The sequence below is a fragment of the Trichoplax adhaerens genome, genomic scaffold (genome assembly GCF_000150275.1).
Source record: "Trichoplax adhaerens TRIADscaffold_16 genomic scaffold, whole genome shotgun sequence".
Classification (NCBI taxonomy): Eukaryota; Metazoa; Placozoa; class Uniplacotomia; order Trichoplacea; family Trichoplacidae; genus Trichoplax; species Trichoplax adhaerens.
This window is the reverse complement of record NW_002060958.1, coordinates 1,388,328-1,413,836: the sequence shown is the minus strand read 5'-3', so window position 1 is coordinate 1,413,836 and position 25,509 is coordinate 1,388,328. Positions and strand designations below refer to the sequence as shown.

Sequence of the window (25,509 nt, the reverse complement as noted above, 5' to 3'; positions counted from 1 at the left end):
ATCTGCGCCTAAAATGCCATAATTCTTTATCCTTTAAAATCTAAAATTATTCATGATTGCAGTACATTATAGAACTTTTAAACTCTTACTTTGCTAATTCTTTAATTTGCTATAATTTATTTACCAATTTTTTCGTCAAGTAAGCATAATTAAAATTACGTAATTTTTGTATTTCCTAGAAGTCACGTGGCACATACTTATAGTTCTTCTGCTTAGCGAAATAGATTCGGTAATGCTGTGAATGCGACACATTATGAACCGACAAAATGTTTTTAATCCACAGGTAAATTATACGCATGAACTCAAATTGGCCTGCCCAATAGATTAACAACTGCAGTTTGTTATCTTCACAAATTGGTATATTGCTAAAATATTTTTTCTGATAGGGATATTGATTTTGCTAACAAAATTCACAAGTGTCAAGCTATTATTTATTATTTTAATCTCATTTGAAATAGTAATCGAACGAGGTAATGCTGTAAACACCTTTACTACTTCGAGTTCCTAAATAAAAATAATTTCGTAATCGGTGTTACCTTGTACTAAGAAATAGAATTGTTACAGTTGATAAAGAGGTCAGTTATGGATATTCCGCTTATCGATAAATTGATGAATATAGCACCTAAGTGTCATAGTATACAAATTGTTGTTGCTGGAAGTAACTTTAATCATTCGAATTGTACATGGTTCATGCGGCTGTACCATAGAGCAATGCCGGTTGACATAAGGATGCCAAGATAACCTGAAAACTATAATTTATTACTTTGTAGAAATTTTTCTGCAAAATTCTGTAGAATATTAAATATTTCACCACCAACTAAAATAAAAATGTCAGCTTAATACTAGTATAGTAACGATTTTAATTTCGTACAAGATAATGTGGCGCGCTTAGTTAAGTAGGTTACTATCTTGAATTCACTTATACCTTTTTTGCATATAATCTCAGTATATTAAGAAATACTGTTATGCAATCAGCTAGTTTTCTGCCACATTCATTTTCTTAAAGTACATAGTGGTAGCTTTTATCAAATATGTGTAAAAACACATAATTTTCTAAAGTATTATTGTCACTGTCAAGCTCAATCTATATAGTGTTTCTTTACTAAAATAATTAATAAATGTAACAATGGCCTATTAATATGAGTAAGATAGAAATCTAACAAGTGGAATATTACGCAATTTTAGGTCTGCTTTATTGAAAATTATGCTAGATAGAGATTTAGAAATAGGAGAAAAAAATGAATTATCGTTAAGATCACGTGAAACAAATTTACATCATTTGTTAGTCAATAATTTTGTTCTGATGCTTTTATTTAATATGTAAGGTAATGATATTAGTATATGTTGATATTCTATGTGAAATAGTAATTTCCGGATACTTTAATCTCATTAAATACTTGATGATGGTTTAAAATAAAAGCAATACAGGAATAACTAAGTCATGAGGTCTCTCAATTAGTGATGAAAGTAAAGTATAATCAAGATGGGTATGCAAGATGTTTATTAACAAACTATTAATACAGTCTAAATGGATAAATAAAAGTGAAACTTGTTCACTTTAGATATTTTATCCGGCATAAGCATTTTAAAGAAATGAGTTAAGGATGACAAACAGTTTGAAATTCTGGACCTGCTGGTCTTCAATTACGCATAAGAATATATTAGACAGAGGTTGCAGCCATTTTGCTATTAATGTATAATAATGAAATAAACGTGGAATTACCTTAATAATATCTATCCTGCTTAGTGACTGCAGTACTTTTTAGATAATGCTACAAGATACCCGGCATAGGTAAGTCTCAATAATTTAAACTTGAAACATTTAAGCTAAAACATTGTTTGCCTGGATTCTGCTACATGAAGTAACTTTCATCTAGTTAGAGATGTCATCCGATATTTCATCCGTTAATCCGCCATCGTATTCAGTTTCGATATAGGTTGGCAATTTAGGACGGTTTATTAAAAAGAATTGGCGTAATTCTATCTTCATTTGACTTTGTTTAATTCTTGATTATTAACAAATTTGGCTTACTGATAAATTGTTCGCTTAGGACCAGCTCGTGTACCAATTGCAATTTAAATTATATCCTGATAAGACTGCTCCGGTATTAATACAGTACGTAAAACGTTGGCTCGCAACAACAATATAGAATTTGGATTGTTAGTTTATTTATTTAGTATGGAAGAACTATAAACATCGTTTTAGGAAATTGATTGGAAATACCATTGTCACAAATCTCCTCTGCGACACTTGTACTATCAAGGCTAGCAACTACTAACCTACTTACTGTCACCGACTATTCTTCAAACTAACTCTTGATGAATAGTACAGACTAAGACTAACTTTCTTAATCACAGTGACAGACTATTTGATAGCGTTTAGAGTTACTTTATTATTTATCAGCTCAGATCACTAACTAGATCAACTGTAAAAAAACTCTGTATGTGTTTGGGCCGTGACCCTTTATATATCTTTCCAGTGTTTTGCTGGCGCACGGTTACACTAAACAACTTCCATGCATTAATACCTTCTTCTTCATGTAATGGTACTTTCTGTTAGTAAACATTGATGAATTAGATCATTTTTCAGAGAGTATCCTTACAACTGAATCAGACTGCAGTTGCATTGATAGTTGAATTTATGCGTACATGGTCGAATCGATCATTTGTCGGAAATGACGAACAACTGCGACACTATTTCTCCTATAGTTAATGACAGTAAACTGCAAATAATGTAAGTAAATATAGCCTAAACCTGCCGTCAATATAGAACGATGAAATTTTGACGTAGGTGTGAATCATTATAAGCACTTTATAGTTTATTTATTTATTCGTAGATGAAGTTTTTAAGTCCATCTGCAGATGCTGGGCACTAACTACAAACGCGGCATACGGTATACTACCACTACCATAGGGACTACAAAAATTAATTAATTATTAAGCAGTCAATACTTTCAGTATATGACTGCAGCAGGGGGGGGGGGGGGGAGGAGAGTAAATAATTGCTCATAAGTAGCCCGTGATAGTGACAGGTACACAGATAAATTTGGAAAGAGGATCTAGTCCACACGGACTATTTGAAATTTTCTAGAAAGGAAGACTAGAACAGATCTTACGTAAGCCGTATCTATTGGATCTAATTTACAGCATAAGCCAACTTAGGTCTAGTTTACAGTGTCTAAATTAGGAAAGGACGACTACGTCTTACCTTCTAACCAGTTTTACTCCATTTTTTGGTTGGGGGGGGGGGGTGCAATACTTTGGCAAAACAACTGTACAATAATTGTACATAGGATACATAAAACGGCCATGTACTGCATACAGTATTCTGTTGTGCATAAGAAAAGTCTTTTGGCTTACTTTAATTTATTTCGATTTTATCGACCTACATAGGCAACAATTCATCAATTAAAATTCTATTTCTCCTCTATCATTATCCAAACTATTTTACCATCGCTATAGCTGTATGGAATGTACAGATAGATCATTTTCTGTAGAAATTAAAGGGACACAAAGAAAGAAGGCAATTATTATTTTTGCATGTTGCTTCTTTCATTAGTTGCTGGTGTAGCGTTGTACTTGAGTATTCTGTACCAGTGTACTCGCTAGTAGAGTATCTAGGCACCATAGAGGTAAGGTATTTTCCCTCATCGCAATGCTGGATACTTTGAATACGACAGCTAAGTAGCACAATTGGTAAGTTCCATTTGTGATACTGTGCTTGAGTAAACTGCACCAATATTCTTACCAGTAGAGTATACAGATACCATCCAGATAAAGGTATTTCCCCTTACCTCTACGCTGGATGCTTTGCATACGACAACTAAGGAGAACAATTAATTATAATAATCATAATAATCATTCAATATTATTAGCATAACCGTAGATGGAATTGTTAAAGAGTAACTGTTGCATGCTGTCGTAACATAGTTTCCTTTAGAAGGTTTGCTTATCTAGGAATGGGTTAATAATATGAATTTATCTATGACGCTATCCACCGGCAATCCTTCCTGTAGTGCAGCCATAAGTTAGCTCATGATTGTAATGATAAGATAGCACGAAAATAGATACAATATATTATAATATCGCAGGGAGTTCGTTAAAAAGTTGTATTGGTTTCCCCAAATGTGCTTTGGAGGCTAACGGAACTGAAAATTTTTAAATTGCTGTGGAAAGTCAAGTATACAACGTCAAGTATCACGACTAGTTGTCAACCTCGTTCAGAATAATAAATGGATCGATTATGCAGTCATCCGTTAGTTCATGGTCGATTCAAGATAGATAGTTTATGGTATTATTAGAAGATCCAAGTTTATGCGATAAGGTGAAATTATACAAGAAATACTCGTTGTTGTACTAATACGGTAAAGACATTATATGGCATGGGTAGCACTTTTTTTTTTTTTCGCTTGTACGTCTATAACAAGATAGAGATGAACAAGTGCTACCAATCTCCCGTAACTCATCGATTATGCCAATACTTTGGAGCGCACAATATGCATCGTAGACTGTGTTGTTCAACAACTAACAATGAAGATCCGAATGATGTTATTATTATTATTATTATTTTGCAATCCACTCTCCAAGCTGATACTGTATACTGTATACTTACTGACTCATGGTGAATGGATACTATACACTGTACAGTATAGTGGATACCCATTGTCGAGGGACTTCTTTGTACAGTACATACTTTACAATACTATATACTGCAAGCGATTCACTGTACACTGTACTGTACTGTACGCTGTTGGCTACAAATTAAAGCTACAATACATATTTTACAATACTATATACTGTAAACGATTCACTGTACTCTCCACACTGCACTGTACAGTACTGTACTACTGTACAGTACAGTACAGTACATGCTTCACAATACAGTGTACTGTACTATACAGTACAGTATACTGCAAGCGATTCACTGTACACTCCACGCTGTACTACAGTATACAGTACAGTACATACATACTATATACTGCAAACGATTCACTGTACATTGTACGGTACTGTACCGTACCGGAGTTGGCTGGGATGGTACAGTACTATATACTGAAATGGGAAGTATCGTCCAGTGCTATACTGTACGTGTTAAGTTGATTCCAGTGGTGAAAGAAATTCTCCAACTTTCAGGCTAAAACCAACTGGAAATTTTCCAACAAGCTTCTGAAAATGATCGTGTAACTGAATTCGAATAAATACAGAATCGATATTAGCCATAATAGATTGCCATACAAGCGTTCAATATGACTTTATAGGTTGAAGGAATAATTAATTACGACAGGCAAGACACTACCAATGATTAAAAGATGATGCACCTCAAATCGTAACTTTTGTTACCGTTGCCTTGGAACAAAGAATCACCTTGTCTACTGTCCATTTTCATCTTTTCGTTGCCATCATTCATACCAGGCTTAAGGGATTGAAAAGAGTTGAACAAGATTGAATTCCAACCTTACATCCATCCAATATGTCCATTTCCATTTTGTAATTGGGAAGTAAATGATATCATATTAATGAACAACGGTTGGATCGTCCTTTTCTGGAATACTACCTACTGTATTTTGCCTCTTGCTTTCTACAAAATTGCAGTAAAAAAAGAGCTTCCAAGTAAGTGATGAGGCCCAAGTTCAATGTGAATAAAGTTAATTTCAAAAATAGTGACAAGGTATCTTTCAAATGGAAGGGATATATGTCAGGTCTAGATATATTCCTGTTGACCAATACCATAGGCTATATATATGCTACATTATGTGATATACTACCATACTGACGACAACGTTAAAATAATCCATTGACTCATACTGCACGATTGCAGCAGGATGAATGAATGTCATAGAGCATCATAGATCAATCATCCATTTTCAACGTTGTAGCGAGGTCTTTCTTACGTGTATTGCTTATAAAAAATTTCTACCTATGCTTGTAGAATGCAAGTGAAGTCTTACTGCAGTAAACGTTTGTTTATTATGATAGGTTACTGTAAGATTGCAGTGTATTCATTCATTGTAACCATACATGAAACCGTTGATCTCAAACGCATTTAAAAGTAATTATTTTGTCAAAGTTTATACATATTAGATACTAGGATAGCCTAAAGTCGACTAACTGTCAATTCGACAATGTTCCCATCAGCAGTACATGATATAGTTTTGAATATTCTAGGTCCGTCTAATGCACCTGATCCCAGTTCAGTGTATACGCATTTTTGAAACTTAATTCATACCCTTCTCACATTGTTGCATACGCTAGGCAGCGTTTGCGGTACGAGTTTAGAGAAAAGGTTCTATAATAAAAGTCTACATTATGATTACGTGCATTCATATATGAGTATCAATTTCACATTCATGCCGTGAATTGACAATCGAAGGTTATGAAGAGTAACTAGTAATCTCATTATTTGTTATATCCACAGACATAAAAAATATATTGCTAATAATTACACACAAGTAGGCATTCCAGAGTCGAATGGTAACATTTTCAATAATACGATAGCAACCTATAAACTCTAATATTGCAATTTTTGACGTGTTAAGGTTCCCAAGTATACGTACTGCACTGAAATAACCACCATCGACGTATTGATTAAATAGAAAATTTCTAGAAATTTTCATGGCGAAAAGGAGACCTGCAACGTCTACAGCTTCCACGAAGCTACCTATACCTGGCCTACGATGGATCATTGTAGGAATAGCTATTGCTGTATGCTCAGTATTGGTAGCCATGATTATATATATAGACGTGGAGGTAACACCATTATCGGAAATGTTTTTAACTCAAAAGTATTTTCCTCCTGGTCAAGGACTACGACCTAAACTTAGACGTCGTACCAGATTAAATCCAGTTTCATGTGAAAATTATGGCATGGAAAAGGATGATCTATTTGCAAAATTGGACGGCCAGCAATGTGCACAAGCAGCATGGGAAAGTAATGCTGAGACAGAAAAAGAAAATCGCTACGTTAGTAAAATTGATTCGGTATACAAGTCCTTTGTTAACGCCAGTGCCGCAAAACAGTATTATGCAAGTTGCTGGGGGAATTATAGTTACGAATTATTGCCCATGCTATTGTATAACAATGAAACATCAAATGCCCCGAAAGTTGGTGATGAACACAAGGCATTTTCGTGGGATTATTTGGTCGCAAAAAATGATCCAGATGAACATCGACAATCTCTATTAACTGACGAAATTAAAGCCATTTCTCGTCATGTCATTTACATTTTTAGGTAAGTGTGAGAAACGATTCAAAATGATCTCAATTGTATGCAAAATGGCCATATTTCATATACGTCTGTATTTTAGTTACATTGTTATTTATACTCGTTCCTGATTTACGATCGATCCTTAACCTAACGGGAAATTTATCCTATATCTATATCAAGAAATTAGAATGTCTTGAAAATTTCTCAATTAAAAGTGGAATATTCATTTACTACCTGTGTAACTGATCAACATAGATGCAAAAATAAAGTACTTACAATGCAACTGCGATTCACATTACTCTATTAATGGCAACAAACTCAGCTTTGTAATAACAGTAATGCAGACGATAATAACCTTGATCGGCTAGTTGCGACTTTACAATTCTAATATTGCAATAACTTTATCATTTAAAGTATAAATTCTAAATGACGCGGTTGCTAATGTATTCAATTTTTTTTCTATTATAGGCAGGATAAGATCGTAGTAAGAATTTTAGTTCAGGGATTTTATAATAGTAAGGATCAAAGGCTAAATGTAGGATTGGCGGGGAGGTATGAACTTATTATTAGGATGAAGATAAATTCTTTATGATGTAAAAATACTATGAACTGTTTCATTGATAATGCTTTCATCAACACTATCTTGTAGTCTTGACAATGAACTTTCATGAATGTATGGAGATAAATTTAGATTAGTGTTAATTAATTTAGATATATATTAACAGCTTTCTATCATACGGCAATATTATAGTACTAGTTATAAATAGAGGATTGTACGGTCTAAATATAGTTCTATTTTTAATTACATGGTTTCCGGTTGTTATAGGTTGGGTAGCCATATATCTGATTTAATTACCAAGTTACAACCATCACCATTGCGCAGTCAGTTCATTGCAATGCAGGAATCCTTAAAATTGCTATTAAAGAAAGGGTTACCAGATACTGCTGGAAAGTTAACCGATACTGTTCGGTTAAATATTGATAGAATCACTAGTAAACTGGGTTATGAATTTTTTCGTATATTTTCAAACAAATCATCGAGCGAAAATCCTTCATTATATCCTAAGCCTGATGGTAAGCTGATTAAACGGAATTGAATAGTTGTTATGAATAGCTATTGTCAACGATTATCACTGTTATATATTCATTAACAGAACAGATCAATATAACCTATTATATCTGATTGTTGGTTCTTTTTTAATTCTATAGTAGAAATTGAACCACAATACAACCGGACCTGTTATATGATTTTAGCTATACTTGTATTATTCATTTATCAAATTCAAACGTTTTTAGAGGTATGTAATATATAAATATATATATAATAAAAGAAAGCTTCTATTCTTATACTGCTTTGCATTAGTGTAAAAGATGTTTCTTTAAATTCCTTCTAGCCCTATAACCAAATGAATATGCTGTATCACAAATACATAGCGCTTTCCGCATCAGCAAGAAATAGAAGATCCCAAAATAGTGGTCACACCCTTCGTCAATAGAGAATTCGATCGGACGACTCGTTTAAATTATTAATTCATTAATTAATTGCGATATAATGTTACTCTTGATAATGAATTATTGATAAAAAAATACTTGATTATTCTAATATTTTTACCCTTCTATAATATAATCGATTCTATTCATATCTAACCTATATTCAAAAACAATTTGTCAGATTTTAACTCATGATGTTATATTACCGACTACAACCTTTGAGAGATACACTATTCCTCCCAAAAAGAAGTATTTGATATCACAGGAATAATTTTTATGGTATCAGTACTATTCTGATAGAGTGACAACAGCAAATGTAATCCGATTTCGCACTTGGAGTAGGTGCTTTTAAGCTATATTAGCAGCGTGGGAAAAAAAATTTTGCGGACGTATCGATTGATAATGAAAGATGTGTATATTGCTTGATGCTGGTGTCACATGTTTTTTCTTGTAAAGGACAATACGATAAAGTACCCTTTAGAACCTTAATGTTATTAAGATACCCTGAAAATATTCGTACAACATTTAATCTTAAGTCATCTATGCGGACTGTTACCTACAGTATTTATTAGGATAAGGCAATGTATAATTCATTGAGATGTAAAGTCTTATTAGAAGCTAACAATTTATAACCAACCCTCCTGGGTGTGTTTTGAGATGGAGCAGGCATAAGATTGGTTGCGACATAATGATCGAGTATGAATAAATATGAATAAGCCTCATTTTGCGTGGAATAACTTATTCAAACAATGTTCCGTAATTTTATTTGTTTATTCATTCTCTGGAGATATCTACAGTATGTGGCAATATACTTGAAACCTAGTCTAAGTGCATGATAATAAAAAAAGGCAATGAGATGATAATGTCGCGGTACGAACCGCCGTGAAGAGTAAATGACTAAATTTAGTAGTTAACATTTATATATGGAGATAACTAATAATGGCTTACAGTAAGAACTACAGTAGTTATTATTTTGACACAGTAAATTATGCTGTGCTGTAGTAAAAGTTCTTATACGGTAACTAATGTTAATTGATTATAGTGTTATGTCTTGTAACACTTGTGATGAATATCCTAAAGATATTCAATTATAGATGATATTATAAATAATTCTGTGTATGACCATACTGTAATCTAATCATCTAGAATCGTTCTGTACATGTCTAAGATTATGAATAATTTCTGTATTAATTTAGCTATCCAATATGAACTGAATTTGATGAACAGTTACGGCTCATACATGATAGCAGCTACCGAAGGGTATTTAAGCTCGGCAGATAGTTGAATAAAATAAGAGTTCTATAGTTGTTCAACGTAGAAGCAAAGGCGTCTAAATTCTTGTGAGATAGCTAAGGGATACTGACTCCCGGAGACTATCGTTATTTAGAGATTTATTTTACGTTATCTTTATCACCAAGCTGGTTTGTGACCGATAGTAAATGAATGAAAAGAATTAATAGTATAATAATTAATTGAATTTGTTAAATAATGTTCTCCTACACCTAATTATTTTAGTGATGATCTTATTTCTCTACATAAGCACTATAGCATTATATTACCTAAGGATAGTCATTGTCAAGAGTTTCAATAGGCTATAACAGTATTTACCTTATTAACTAACTTATTATGAATTCTTTTCACTTTAGATTTACATATTTGTTAAGGGATTGTCAATCTATAAATTATTTTGTGAATGAAAAATTAGAAAAGTGTCCTTTGTTGGAAATTGAGGCCATAAAAATATCGAGCTACTTGTAATATGCAAAAACACTTCTTGAAAATGTTTATACTGTTTACACCTCTATACCAATTTCCATTTATTTATCCTTACTCATGGTAAATATATTGGTCGCGTTATCATCCACAGTAAATATGACATGTGTCCAAAATTGCGACATACACAAGTCTTGAATCCTTTCCTGTATTCATCTCTGTCAATTCAACCAAAGTGCAACAACCCATATGGAAAAAGGCTACAATAGTGAAATTTTGAGCTTTAATTTACAACTTCCTTGGACTAAAATAATGAATTAATCATTTAATATGATATCTTGTATCGTATAAAGTAATTTATTATTTCATCCGCTGAATAAAAAAAGGATGTCTCATTTTTTGTTCATTATTGCTCTATTGTTGCTGCAATCAAGTCCATTAATATCGTACAAAATTAATTTTTCATGTGGATGTCTGTGTTACTTTATTTAGATATGCAATACTGTAGTAATTCGTTATTAATTTATTTGAGGTTGTTTTTGCAGATAGCGTGATCCAAACGGAACTGAAAATAGCCGATTTGACGGGTAAAGTATGGAATAATGCTGAAGAGTTATTGTTTGACTTGTTACTATGTGTTGTGCGTAGTAACTGATTCAATATTGTATCTTGTGGGTATTGATCTCTTTCTACTTGCGATCCATATGGAAAATGCATGAACTTTGTACTAAAATGCTTTGAATAGAGCAATATACTACATCAGAGCGATATTAGAATACTGTAAAAATCCAATGTGTATTGTAGGAGTCGGCTATTACTGTTGATCTATGATCGTTATTTTGAAGATACGGCTAAAATTGCAGATTGAAGCTGTATCATCCTCTTCATCAGCTATCTGATATCCGTCTTTGCTGATGCAAGGTTGTCGTTAGCAAAATAGTTGTTGTCCACCTGGGGGAATGAATGCATTCATTGGCAGTTTCCATAGATACCAAGTCCAATGATGGACACCTCAATACACCTCTCAAGGTTTGTGTAGTTTATTTTCAAATCTCGAGTGGAATCGTTGTTGACATAGAATCGACAGACCTAGTTGTACAACGAGTCGATGAGACCTTGGACTGCTGTAAAAGGTAGCGGTCATTGCAAAACAGGGCTTAGCAAAGGCGATCCCCGCGGCCATGACCATGTCGTGAGGGTCTTTTAAACTAATACTCTACCAGTGTGATTATTTTCGATGACACCCAGAAAACATATAATTGTATAAGCTAAATCAAGCCCAAACTAGATGAATTCTATATTTGGTTGTAGCCTAATAATTCTTCTATGGGTAGAGATAAATACTATACAGGAATTTCAACGGACTACAAGTTTAATTTTTGAACGAAAAGGAGACATCGAAAATAATCACATTGTACACTATGGAATCGGCTGATACTGTACCACTATACTGTCATTACCCACAAGTCCCTGACTAACCCTGTCTAACCCCTGACTCACCCCCTGTCAGCCCACCGACAGTAGACTGTACCATACCCCAATTAGTCAACAGTGAGTTGCTACCTACTCAGGCTTCGTCCATGCTACAGTATCGTACAACATGGACCAGTCTACTTTGACCTGTGACCCTCATCCAGGGCTTCCACCGTCATCACGCTAAAGCATGGTAACACCGGTGGTGAGAGACACCGGTCAGCATAACCACCCCTAGCCCCTGGTTTACCCTCTTATACTGATACAGTATAGGCGTTAAACAAGACCATGAGACCCCTTCCTTGGTCAAGGGCTACGGCACACGACCGCATTGTTTATCTGCCCCTGTGGGCTGTCAAGCGGTACCCTGGCAGTACTTAAAGGGCCAAGCGCATCCCCAAGTGTCACCTACTGGACCTTGCAGCTGCTGGCCTACCGAGGGAACCACAGCACCGACGAAAACAACAACAAGCTCTCCTATCCATATTCCATCCACATCCATCAAGAATCAGTCAATATCATTGCATTATTATGGCTAATTTATATAAAGTTTGTATTGTGGGTTCTGGCAATTGGTAAGTCGAGCTAATCGTCTACACTTTCAATCAACGATGATGTAATACTTGTTTAGGGTAGAGGAAAATTCGCTTGCAAGGAGCGATAAACCAAGCGAGATGAGTTACAGTACTGTAGGTGCTAGGGCGTACTGCAATCTGCTATTCTAAGCGCGACGTTGGCATGGATATTGGCAATGATGGAGAGGGGTAGGATGCGCTTGTAGGATTCTTCCATCGTGTTAGAAGCAAGAGAAACGTCCCATAACTTGAATAGAATGATTCGTAGATCATGACTTCTACAAGACTGATCACAAGAGAGAAAAGTTCAGTTGGACGTAGTGATCCAACTGGATTGTTGTCTACTTGAATTGGATTGACCATTTGCATTCGATAGCTCAACAGCTGGATGCACTTGTATATCCAATGGTGATATCCGTTGTCTAAGAGTGAGAAATTTCCAATTGCCTCTATAAAATCATGCGTGCATCAGTACAGTACTTGTATAAGACGGGCTAGAATAGAGAAATGTTCAGTTGGATAGGGTGATTAAACTAGATTGTACTTTACTTTTGCAAAACCTGATTGACAATTTGGATTCAATGCCCGAGAGCAACGGCTCATTCTATTGGACTCGTACATCTTCATGGGAGAGAAATAAGTAGTTGCTATAGCTTCAATAACTTGTCAACGATCTATACTTGTAGCATGTCGGCTTGAATTCCTTCTTCAAAGGTTATCGATTAAAAAATGACAACAATTCTTTGACTACTTTACAGACTGATGATGATGAGTTCAGTTGGGCATCGGCTCTTATTATTATCTTCCGTATTCATTTGTACGTCCGTTTGTCAGACCTTTTGCCCAATGGAGACAAACTGGATGGCCGTAGCATGAATAATCATCCATACAGTAGTATTGTACTATATTGGTCATCATTTCTTGTTCAATGATATTGTTAATTGAAAAAGAATAATTTCTTTTCCTCTCTATACACCAATGATAACCCTTGTCTACTGTACAGTATAAAATTCAATTGGATATCAACTTTGAATTATTATCTGCGGTATTTGTTGAGATAGACATTTCTCAATCAGGCTACTTTGTGAAAGGGAGAAAAACGAGCAGCGGTATAAAATAGTTATCACCAATGCATCAGTACTTGTAGGACACTGATGATGATTCCTAGATGAAATAATCAATATTGTCCATTGTAACAGAGCCATTCTTTTTCTCCGACTTTCTTTTGCTTTTTAAATAGGATCTGCTACAGTTATCTCATCATTTTTCCTACTTGATTATCGTTGCAACGCACGCAACTCGTATCTCTAGGCGTACAGTACATTAATCGAGCCTAATCATTTCGTGCAATGATGGATTATATTTGGCCTGATGATGTCGATTTTTTCCATCAGATTAAATCGGCATCGCGGCTAATCAGATAATGATTTCCATGTCCTTTTCGGTAGTCTCACGATGTTGCATCCCTATATAAGATGCGTTAATCAGAGTTGATATGCGGCAGAATCGCTATAGTTAAAGTTCAGCAAGTTTGTACAGGACGGAATGATCATAGATAGACTATAATTTGCTTATTAATACTATCAACCGGCAAAAAAATATTGTGTACCCGGCATACCCGGTGTGCTTTTATTTCAATGACTTTTAGACAATGTTAAGATAAGAATAATACAAGCTACATCATTATGATGCACTTGAATTGTTACAATAATCCACTCAATATATTCTATAATTAGATTGCGTTGATAGAATTACAGGCTCGCTTAATTACATTCGAAGCGGAATCCGGTCAATAAATAAACACTGTATACTGCTTCCACCTTGATAAGTAGATAGGGTAATAATTTCCCTTACTTTTTGAACGCTGTACAATGATGAGTAGGGTAATTTTAAGTCATTGATTATCCAATGATCTGAGTCAGGCCCAAGGTGATCTCTATATTGTATTTACAAGAGAGAAAATTGCAAATGCTGCAGTTAAATGGTGACCGTGTATTGACTGGTGAAACTTCTTCCTTCCTATATAGGGGTTCCGCTATAGCCCGCATTGTCGGCAGTACAGTCACAAAATTTGACAAATTTGACAATTCCGTCAATATGTATGTTTATGAAGAGATGGTTGATGGACGCAAACTATCTGAAATTATCAATACCGAACATGAAAATGTTAAATATCTACCTGGTCGCAAATTACCAGAGAATATCGTAAGGATACCTTATTTCTTTTCTCCATTCAACTTTGTTTCTTTGCCTTAGAATGGATGCATTCTTGATAATTCAGTAACTGTTTTCTTGTCGTTAGTACTTAATTTTGAAGATGTATCCAGTTTCTGTAACACAATTGTTTGTTTTCTTCTTTCATCGTATTGCACTAATCGACGTTACGATGATGTTGATTCTCATTAATTACCCATGGATTAGTTACAAATTAGGAACAGTAGTGTCATGATGGCCTAATGTTGTCGACTAGCCTTATTAACTCCATTGATTATATATAGTAAGAATTGATGTATCACTATTTATCTTATTTTAATGTTATGCAAAATATGAATAAGTAGACCTACTGAATTAGCATTATGCAACAATGCGTTTGTAATAAGAAATTGATGCATGTTTCTTGCTGAAAATAGATCGAATGATCCGTTAAATTTTTATCGAGGTTACTATTTGACGAACTCCATATAGATCGTATTGGACGTAGTTAGATATATTTAGGAGCTCGACATTCGATTTAAGACTAAAAATAGTGCTTCAACATGGAAAAAGTGATCAACTTTCCATTTGATCTGTATCTTAAATAAATTAGGTTGCTGTACCAGATATCAAGGAAGCCGTAAGGAATTCTAACCTTCTGATATTTGTAGTTCCTCATCAGGTATCAATACTAGTCTAAGTTAAACTTATGTATATTAAATATGAATATATCATTCCAGTTGAAGTGCGGTCATGGCTTTCGTTGTATAAAGTGCTAGTATTCTTTGTGCATTTTCATGCTTAGCGCTTGGCAATTACAGCAGTTTTATTGACATAGTACGGAACTAAATAATTTAGGTGTAGATGGATTGTTTTTACGTAGCGATGCTGTTATTCAATGCGATTGTCCGCAAAACAACATAAATTAATAGCTTAAAATATACTGCAAGCTACAGTTATATCGTTTAAACACATTTTCTATATTCTATTACAGTTTGTTGATGGAATTTGCAACCAAATCAAAGGGAGCCTTAGGTCGGATGCTTGCGGTATCTCGCTCATTAAGGTTGGCCGCTTGATGATGAAAACTTACCATTAATATTTATTTACGCGTGAATACTTTATTCTAAGAACAGATAATGCAGTTTTTGCGAGTAACCTATTAATGCCATTTCGTTCATATTAGAAAATCATGAAATGTAGATAGAATAAGACTTTAATTAGTTCGTTTCTGTCGCATTAGCGAATGTATAATTGAGGATTACTGAGGCTATTTCAAGCGATTGAACTCTATTCTTCGTGATGTTCATACAGGGTTTTGATTGTCGTGGAAGAGGGATTGAACTTATCTCATCTGCCATCTCACGTCTATTAAACATTGAGATGAGCGTTCTTATGGGTGCTAATATTGCAATGGAAGTTGCTGATGAAAGCTTTTGTGAAGCAACTATTGGTTAGTTCTATCTTGGCTTGTTTATAATTCATTAAATTCATTGCATCTACTATTTAGCATTGTTGCGAATTCATTATGGCATTGGAACTTGATACCAATACTGGTCTTAACTGCATGCACACCCACATTATCTTACATGTAGGTTGTAAAGACCGCAAAATAGGAACTGTTTGGAAAGAACTATTTACTGCAAGTTACTTTCGCACAAGTATTGTTCTTGATCCCCAAACGGTTGAATTGTGTGGCGCTCTTAAAGTTAGGATTTGTGATATTCTTTTTACTTAAGAATAAATTAATCACATACTAACTTCCATCTAACATTGCCGACTCTTCTTCCTATCATAGAATATTATTGCAGTAGCTTCCGGATTCGTGATGGGTCTATGGTATGTAATTGTAATATTTGATGAAAAGCTCGTGCAAAATTTGAATACACAAACAGTATTTACTTGCCTCATTGCAGCCACAGTGACAACACCAGAGCTGCAATGATTCGCCTTGGACTGATTGAAATGATAAGATTTATAACCGAATTCTATGGCGAAGCTCGGTTAGAGACTTACTTTGAAAGTTGTGGAATTGCTGATTTAATCACCACTTGCAGTATGGGCAGAAATCAAAGAGTTGCAGAAGCGTTTGTGTCAAGTGGCAAGGTATCCCATGATACTTATTGGTTAAATGTGTAGTACTGTGAATATAAGCAGTTGAAAGTAGTGGCTTTAAAACACGCTATCATTCTATATTGTATAATAGACACTTGCTGAACTAGAAAAGGAAATGCTCAAAGGACAGTATTTGCAAGGTCCATTAACAGCAATGGAGGCGAATAAATTCTTACAAGAAAAAAACCTAGAAAAGGAGTAAGTATCCTTTCTATTCGTAGAATATTCTAAAGCTATCATTATTTTATTTTCTATGGTTGTATTCATATGGCTGTATTTTTTTGGTGCTATTTTAGCTTTCCGATCTTTACAGCTGTTTACGAAATCTGTTACCACAATAGGCCCGTTAAAACTATTATAGATGCGATGCGTGAAGCAAGTACTCATGCAAAGCTTTAAGAGAATATGCTTATTTATACACGTACAGTACTATGATTGCCTCCTAGGGGCAGTAGTTGCGCAAGCTTTGGATTCGCTGTTCCATTGAATTTATAATGGCGTGCATTGCTGTCAACGTATGTTGGTATAAATTTTATTCGTAATCATAAATTTAAATTCCTACAGGTAACCAGTAAAAGTAACGTTCTGGATAATTGGTAGTCATTTCTTAACATAAATTGTTGACATTCCTGTCTTTCATTTATATGTAATGCTTTTTAATCGTGATTGTTCAAAAATTAAAAGTGTTAATCCTACAATTTTACTAAATTTGCCCAATATGTTAATGCTATTAGGTAAATACTAGCTTAATGTCCTGCCACTTTGCTGACAGAGATACTGTACCTCAGTTCATAGGCAGCTAAATAATACAAAACTGCAGTACCACGCAAAGTTTAGGAAAACAGTAATTAATTGTGATACGTATCCGCGCGGCCATTTTAATTATTTACTACAACAGAACTATTGATTACTGCTGAAGTACAGTACGCAAGACACTTACACGTTATACTCGTTAATTGAAAGTACTGTATTGCTATTATATTATGAATACCTTAACGCGGTTTATATATACAGTACGGTATAATTGTTCCTAGTATTGTGCAGCTGCTGAAAAATAATATTCGCATAATACACCACATATAATTTTGCATTTATTACCGATGTAGAAGCAATTGCTTTTAATTTTTACTTTATTCATCAATCATCATCAACAAAATACGTCACTACAAATCACATTACGCGTGGAAATGGCCTTTCATTACCCGTTTCCTGATCTACTTAAGCGTTGTGGTCCAATTGCATGAATTTGTCTTGATTAGCATGAACAAATAAATGCGACTTTTTAGAATTCCTTTTACTACCGGAATCCATTTACGTATTACAGCATATTATGCCTGATTCAAATAGTCAAATCAATACAGTGATCATTAATATATCGGATTGCTGTATTCGCTGTTTCTTTATACGAGCATAATTAAAATACAGCAAAGTTCAAGCAAAGTATAGTGTATACGGTGCTATTATTTGAAATATGATATTAACTAACTTGTTGCAACCACTAAAGTTGTATTTATACAAATTGATCTGTAGCTCTACTAAACTTTAGCAGACTTATTTCGTTTACTACTAAATGCAGTTTCACTTGTTTGATGACTATAAATTGAAATTGTTAAAAATTTTTGCCAAGTTTTAAAGCTCATGGGCGTTGAAACGCTCGAAATGTGAATTTGTAGTTTTACAAGGTTACGCAGGCATAGCAAAACAGACCAATGACTAAGAATTTTGTGCCTATTTAGTAAGAACTCAAGTTTTTCAGGAAGTTGACGGAAAGAAGCAATTTGTCCTTGATCGATTGATCTGATTATAATAATTTTATAAGCCAATTTCAGATTAAGATTTCTGAGTGTGAAATAAACCCGTAGTGTTATATCCTTAACATCCTTACTATTTCATCATTTGAAATCTTGTACTTTATTTCCATTCAACGATAAATCAGTAATCTAGTCATATACGTCACATGTATATAGTGCTAAAATGATCATAGATTGCTTCCGTTATTATTGGGGTTAAATACACTAATGATAGTGATGAAGATATAATTGCTAAACTGGAGAAATTTTCGATATTTGCAAATAAATATATGTAAAGATATTTTCATCATTATCGAGACTATTTCTAAATGATATAGCATAGATAAGAAGTCAGCAAGTAACATCGATTCATATAATGCACATACACATATATATATATACAAGAGGAGTTGCAATTTCAAATACGAAAATCGGTAAAACCGATGTATTGAAGTCTAATGATTAATATTCGATATAACATGTTCACCGATGAGCACTTTAATGAAAGGCTGAGACGGGTAGATTTCCTGACGTTAGTCACAAATAAGGAATATAAACGGTTGTAATTAAAATATCTTTGAATAAGGCTTTTTAATGTAAACAATAACGACATGTATGGCTAATAAATTAATCTCGTAATCCTAATCGTGCAGTTACAGTATCATTACAATCATATCGGAGTTTGTTGGTCACTGGTACGTTGCGTTTAAATTTGTAAGGCGAGACAAAATTTTTTGATAATTGAAAGTTCCAGTATTTTGCATAAATGGGTCCTAAAATCAAATTGTAAATCAGGTTCATAGAAAATCTATTAATAGATGAATGGTAATACGCGGCATACAGAATAGGAAAATTCTTAATTGATGATAAATGGATAAAGACTATCAAAAGTTAAATAAGTAGCTATAATATGCTTACGATAGTAGTCTGAAATTATTCCAGAAGTTAAGCAATATTTTGCAACAATAAGATTACTCTAGTTCATTTGAAATTTACCTGCATTTGAGAGCCATCTAAACATATACGATCGCTTGCCAAAGAGTTATATTGCGGGTAGAATAGTTTAAAATTTTCTATCATAACATTTCTATAAGAAATTATATTCAATAGCTTAGGCTTTCGAATATGATCTGAAAAGACTTTGAAAATGTGATTGCTGTTACACCAACAACAATGTCTATACAACAGAAGAGTTTGGGAGATTGTTAGAAGATTGAGTAATTTCAAATACTTAAATTGTTACTAAAAGAGTGAAATCAATGACAACGTCGCGTATTATGACGTATGACGATGAAATTTTATGGCTTAATGCCTGCTATGAAAGTAGTTGGTTAGTTAGTGATGGACGTCTTTACAGTCTAACTCCTTGAGAACCTACGATTTTCTTTAAAGCGAATAAAATTGACGACATAGTAGCAGTTTTAATTCTATTTTTAATGCTCTTTCTGTTGCGATAACGTCCAAGCGGTATTGCACACTTTAATTCCTTGTGGCTCAATATAAATTTAACCGCCTGAGACTACGCTAAAAATTTAAAATTGCCAATGTTATACATACTATTTGCATTGAAGGGAGCAGTAGTAGAAACTAAGCAGAAATTGGATTGTATTTAAAAATGCTATCTTTTCAATATGAAGATGACAAGATCAATACTGCAGGTATAAATAGTGAATATACGTTAGATCTTTACTATGTAAGTTATCGAAAAGCTATTTTCAATTAACCTTAGTTGAGTAGGGCAATCAACTTTTTCTTCCATCATATCGCAAACTGCTACTCGTAGTGTTTCATGTCGAATACATTCGTTGTATCGATGACTATCACCTTGACGACGTTCCTACCAATAAGTAAACGATGGCTAATCAATATACAGCAATCTATGCAGTAATTTCAATCAACGCTTATTCTTTAGTACGATTTGTATCTTCATTAAAAGTGAAGCTATTTTTTCTGGCAATAATTTTAAATCTAAGCTCGTCACATTAAATACTAAATTCACTTGTATATGGTATCGCGCTACTCACATTTTCGTATCCTGGTTCGTTATGATATGGTCTTGCATTCATTAGTGATTGTATTGACATAAGAACACTGGATAAAGTTTGTGTCGGCTTCCATTGCGGTCCAAGCCATGTTCTATTTTAATGATATAATTAGTAAACGGGTATAAACCAGCACTTTGAATTTTTACGTCATGTCATGTTGAATGTTAATATCATTATGAATCAATAATTTCTCTGTGTCATTAAATTACCCTAAAATACTCAAGCAGACTTTGCCATTTTTGTAAAAGTTGGGATTAAATCGTACTAAGCCTTCACCAGTGGTCATCAGTTTTACTTTGGGTGGTTCGATGGGATAAGTCACTGGAAATTTTAGGAAGAAATAAAAGAATCCGCCTTCATAAGGTGTATCGAAAGGTCCAAGGATTAAAGCGTGCATCTAAGTCATAAATAGAAAATGGTATATATATATATATATATAAAACAATTTAATGTAGGCTAAATTAGTGTTTTATATGCAGTATACAGTCGTTTGCCATAATAACACGGCAGCAAGGACACTCAGTATATTTTTTCTCTTTATCTACAATATATTCATTCATGACATAACACAAATACGGTGAAATTGAATCGAAATTAGTCAACATTTGGACGTAGAAGGCTTTCAGAGTAATTTATTCGCGTGCATTGCGTATCAAAATGGGATTAACATACGCGTAAGTTAATCCTAAGAATCAAATTGTAAGTATCCTATTTTCACACTGGTTACACTATATTGCCAAGATAAAGTAATATGTTACAGATAAATGATACACTATGATAAAAGCCTTTATTTATATCTTGGACTAGCATCATTGCTTATAGAATATTGTATTGATATTACGATAGAGTAAACACCATTAGCGGTAATGATAGGCAATAGAGGACAGTTGGTTACCTTCGTAATATCGTCGTCATCCGGTACAATAAACATTCCGGGAGGTGGATCCGTCAATATCGCTGCTAAATCTCTAAAATCCATCAACATACAAGCAGAAAGGTATCATCATGATTGAAAGTCATCAGCGTGATCAATGAAAGTTGATCAGGCTCATGATTGGATTTGTATGATTTTCATTTCTGAGCAATAGTATGCATTACAGTAGAATACACATTGATGATATAGCTATTAAACCGATAGCGTAAAAGATACAAGTTTTGCCGTATTGGGCCATTGCAGTGTAAGATGCTTTTCGGCAAAAGCTTCTTGCTTTTCCAGTAGTACAGTTGTCCAGAAAAGAAATAAAAGGAGAAATGGTCGGACGATATTGCGCCCTTACAGTCGATAGGCATAGTAATTCAATAAATGAATTGTAATCTCTATTGCAAATGTTGCCTTGTCGAATTACCACCCATGTACGTTACTACAGAATCATTCTATCCAAATCGTGTAATGAACCGAGAATTTACTGTGTGTCTGTTAAGACGATAGAATCTGATTAAGCATACTCGTATGATGATAGATTGCCAGGCTGACAGTGATAAGGTAAAGTCAAAAAGTACGAGTATAGTAGACGAAGTATCATGACTAATTCGACTAGTATATTACTGTACTGTGTTAAAACTAGCCACTAGATCGAGCAGCTGTTGAGAAAGCAGTCAACGTTCAAACTTAGCAAATGTAAACTTAGTCGGCAACTCTAGCATCTATAACATTTGGTTTAGTTCAGCTTACTTTAGACTACAGTCATTTCTCATGAACAGAAGGAGAAGCATTTTAAAATTGCATTCCCCTATCAACACGTACTATTAGCAAAATGATAGACGGCAATCAATCGATAGTGTTGACCATCCTGTTTCTGAAGACATTTCGCTATTCTATCGACGAAGTGGGTATCAGGGACTGCTAAATGTGTATTCCATGACGTAAGGCTGCAAACAAATTGTATGATATGGATCGTTGAGTATTATCTTCGATCAGACATAGCCTATTACTCCTCTATCTAATACTATAAAAAAAAAATGGACAAAGCCTAGTTATCAGATTGGATAGTAAGACAGTGTATTCAATCGTAGAATTGGGATCACTTTACTGTAGAAGAGAACTTGCCAGTTCATCAATGCTACACCCTTGATCATGATCTCTTTTTGACCTATTCCAATCTCAAGCTGACGCTAAAGACTGAGAATATGAATTAATTTACTGTGGCTATCGTTACGGACGATGGTAGGAAATTAAAATTGATCTCTAGAGTAGTGTATTTAACCCTAGTAGGAGTGGATTGATTGATACAATTAGATTGGGATAGGATATTGAACGATACAATTCAGCATCGTTGATCCATCGATTTCGATCAGAGAGGTAAAACCTCTAGGGTTTGGATCTACTGTGGCCATCGTCCTGGACGATGGTGGGAAATATTAATTGACCTTTATGAGAGTCGATTATTCTAGCAAGAATGGATTGATTGATGCAACCGGATAGCATTACACGATACAACTCAGTATCGTGGATCCTTCGATTTCGATCAGAGCGGTCAAAAACGTCTAGGGTTTAGATCTACTGCGGCCATCGTCATGGACGATGATAGGAAATAGTAATAATATAATTGATCTACAGAGTTGATTACCCTAAAAGGAATGGATTGATTGATTGATTGATGCAATCGGATTGAGATAGTATTGAAGAGTACAATTCAGAATCGTTGATCTATTAATTTCGATCAGAGAGGTAAAAAACGTCTAGAGTTTAGATCTACTGTGGCCATCATCATTGGACGATGGTAGGAAATAATAATATAATATGATCTACAGAGTTGATTACCCTAGAAGGAATGGATTGATTGATGCAATCGGATTGGGATAGTATTGAAGAGTGCAATTCAGAATCGTTGATCTATCAATTTCGATCAGAGAGGTAATAAACGTCTAGGGTTTAGATCTACAGTGGCCATCGTCATTGGACGATGGTAGGAAATAATAATATAATATGATCTACAGAGTTGATTACCCTAGAAGGAATGGATTGATTGATGCAATCGGATTGGGATAGTATTGAAGAGTACAACTCAGTATCGTTGATCGATCGATTTCGATCAGAGAGATGAGACATCAAAAACCTCTCGAATTTAGATCGTCTCCCTTAGCAACGAATAAGACTACTGCAATTTCATTGGGCTACAGTACTAATACTTTTCAAACTTAACAGACTGCCTGATCGAGGAGAAATCAAGGAATGATGGGTGATCTCTTGTCAACGCTAAACTGTCTACCTCTTGCCGTTTTGGTGTAGTACCTATCCATCATCAATACCTTTTAATCCGTAGGACACACGTATGCTTGGGCTTTTCATCATTGGCTTTATCTAGAGTAGGATCCCACTGATACGATGATGAAGGATTGTGGTTGCTAGCGCCTACACTTGCCATTTCTCTTACTTCTCTCTTGAAGCGAAATTTACCTTTACTATTGACTTTGTTGACGTAGATGCTTTTCACAGCTTGCCCTATAATCCAGAAAGTATAGAGAGAGAGAGTGAGAGAGACCAAATACCGCAGAGACAGACTGCGATCAGGACCACCATCTGCAATGTGGTACTATCCTCTGTATGATGGGATTTTCCAGTCTACCGATTAGCTTTTTCGGCTACAAATCATGGTTATACAGCACAAGAATGGAGACTGGATGGTGCTTGCTATGATAGCGGGATTGGCTCTAGCTTGAGATAGCGTTTTGTATGCATTATCGTCTACTATTTGGAACAGTGTTAAGATTGAACAAGCATGGCTCAAAATGGACACTTTTGCTTTCTTTTTCTCCACTTGCTTGGCGTATTTAATCGTACAATTTTATCCTTTAATGATGAAGGGCTGGAAGAATCGGTGGACGTGGACTTCTTAGGCATTTCACAATAATGATTTGAGGTGTTAAGAGAAAGAGAGATATTTATTGTAGAGAATAACTAGGTGCAGTGTGGTAGTTACTAGTAGATTAGCGTGGAAGCTGTCGTGAAGTTACGCGTGTAGAAACTAACATGAACAAGTGCAACTGAATAAATCTGAGGCAGAAATCAACAGTATTGATAGTTTTAATATTTTTTAATATTTTGGTCTATTACACCGCCACTATTTATCCAAGAGATTCTGGAATAGTTTAAGAATAAAAAGCGATGTATTTATGTATGATCTTTTTGGTCCAAAAATTAGCCGGATCTTTTGCTGCAAAATACATTCGATTCTGGTATTATAATGTAATGCTCTATCTACTTTAAATTAACATCTATACGACCACTTACCATAAGATTATTCTAAGATAAAATAAGATCATGGAACGCAGTTAGCGCTAAGACCATCGAAAGACACAATTGTAAAAATTTTGAACTATTCCAGAAAGCCTTAGATTTATTTTATAGTTTTCGCATTGCCATTTCATTTACCAATAGAACTAGAACGTCTGTACTACCAGCTTTCGGATCTTCTGCATCATGATAATAGCTTCTTCATAGTCTAATATAGTATCATCTACGTCTTTTCCACCACTGTTAGCATATTATAATTATAATTTAATTATCAAAGGTTGTAGCAATTAAGAAAACAATTACGATTGATTTTCTAATTTTTCTAAGATTCTAAATGGCAACTATGCAAAATATTAAGGTCGACTTCTCTTAATGCAATTAAATTCACTTTAACACACCTCTCTTGTGTAAACTGTAATAATTATATTCTCGTCCACAATCATCTACGCTAGGTATGACAACATCTAGAATTTATCAAAATTGAATTATAAACAATCTATTAGATATCGAATTTACATAGTTATTTTAGTTTTTAATTTCCATACCGCCGATTCATGTACTTCAGAGTTAAAGTCTTGTTCATTCAAATTTTGGAGATTTCCATTTTTATCCATGATTTCGCCTTCTTCATCTTCACCGTCCTCTAACGAATTTTGACTATCCGTTTATTCCTTA

At 34.4% G+C, this 25,509-nt stretch overlaps 3 protein-coding genes across 3 annotated transcripts; 2 read left to right on the top strand and 1 right to left on the bottom strand.

Annotated features, from left to right (window-relative positions):
- Positions 1-6,612: 6,612 nt before the first annotated feature.
- TRIADDRAFT_60634 (uncharacterized protein) lies at positions 6,613-8,967 on the top strand (the record flags this gene model as incomplete). Its single annotated transcript, XM_002116603.1, has 5 exons — positions 6,613-7,229; positions 7,674-7,757; positions 8,032-8,279; positions 8,502-8,503; positions 8,878-8,967. 5 exons carry the CDS (start codon positions 6,613-6,615, stop codon positions 8,965-8,967), a joined length of 1,041 nt encoding a protein of 346 aa, XP_002116639.1.
- Positions 8,968-12,413: 3,446 nt separating this feature from the next.
- Positions 12,414-17,451, top strand: TRIADDRAFT_38307 (expressed hypothetical protein; the record flags this gene model as incomplete). The annotated part of the gene is made up of 10 exons (XM_002116602.1): positions 12,414-12,457; positions 14,485-14,662; positions 15,264-15,332; positions 15,645-15,716; positions 15,965-16,103; positions 16,246-16,358; positions 16,449-16,489; positions 16,567-16,756; positions 16,857-16,963; positions 17,062-17,451. 10 exons carry the CDS (start codon positions 12,414-12,416, stop codon positions 17,162-17,164), a joined length of 1,056 nt encoding a protein of 351 aa, XP_002116638.1. The 3' UTR covers positions 17,165-17,451.
- A 1,793-nt stretch (positions 17,452-19,244) lies between these two features.
- On the bottom strand, positions 19,245-23,965 carry TRIADDRAFT_60632 (uncharacterized protein; the record flags this gene model as incomplete). The annotated part of the gene is made up of 7 exons (XM_002116541.1): positions 19,245-19,328; positions 19,552-19,642; positions 20,280-20,392; positions 20,580-20,691; positions 20,810-20,997; positions 21,496-21,568; positions 23,850-23,965. 7 exons carry the CDS (start codon positions 23,963-23,965, stop codon positions 19,245-19,247), a joined length of 777 nt encoding a protein of 258 aa, XP_002116577.1.
- Between the last annotated feature and the right edge of the window lie 1,544 nt (positions 23,966-25,509).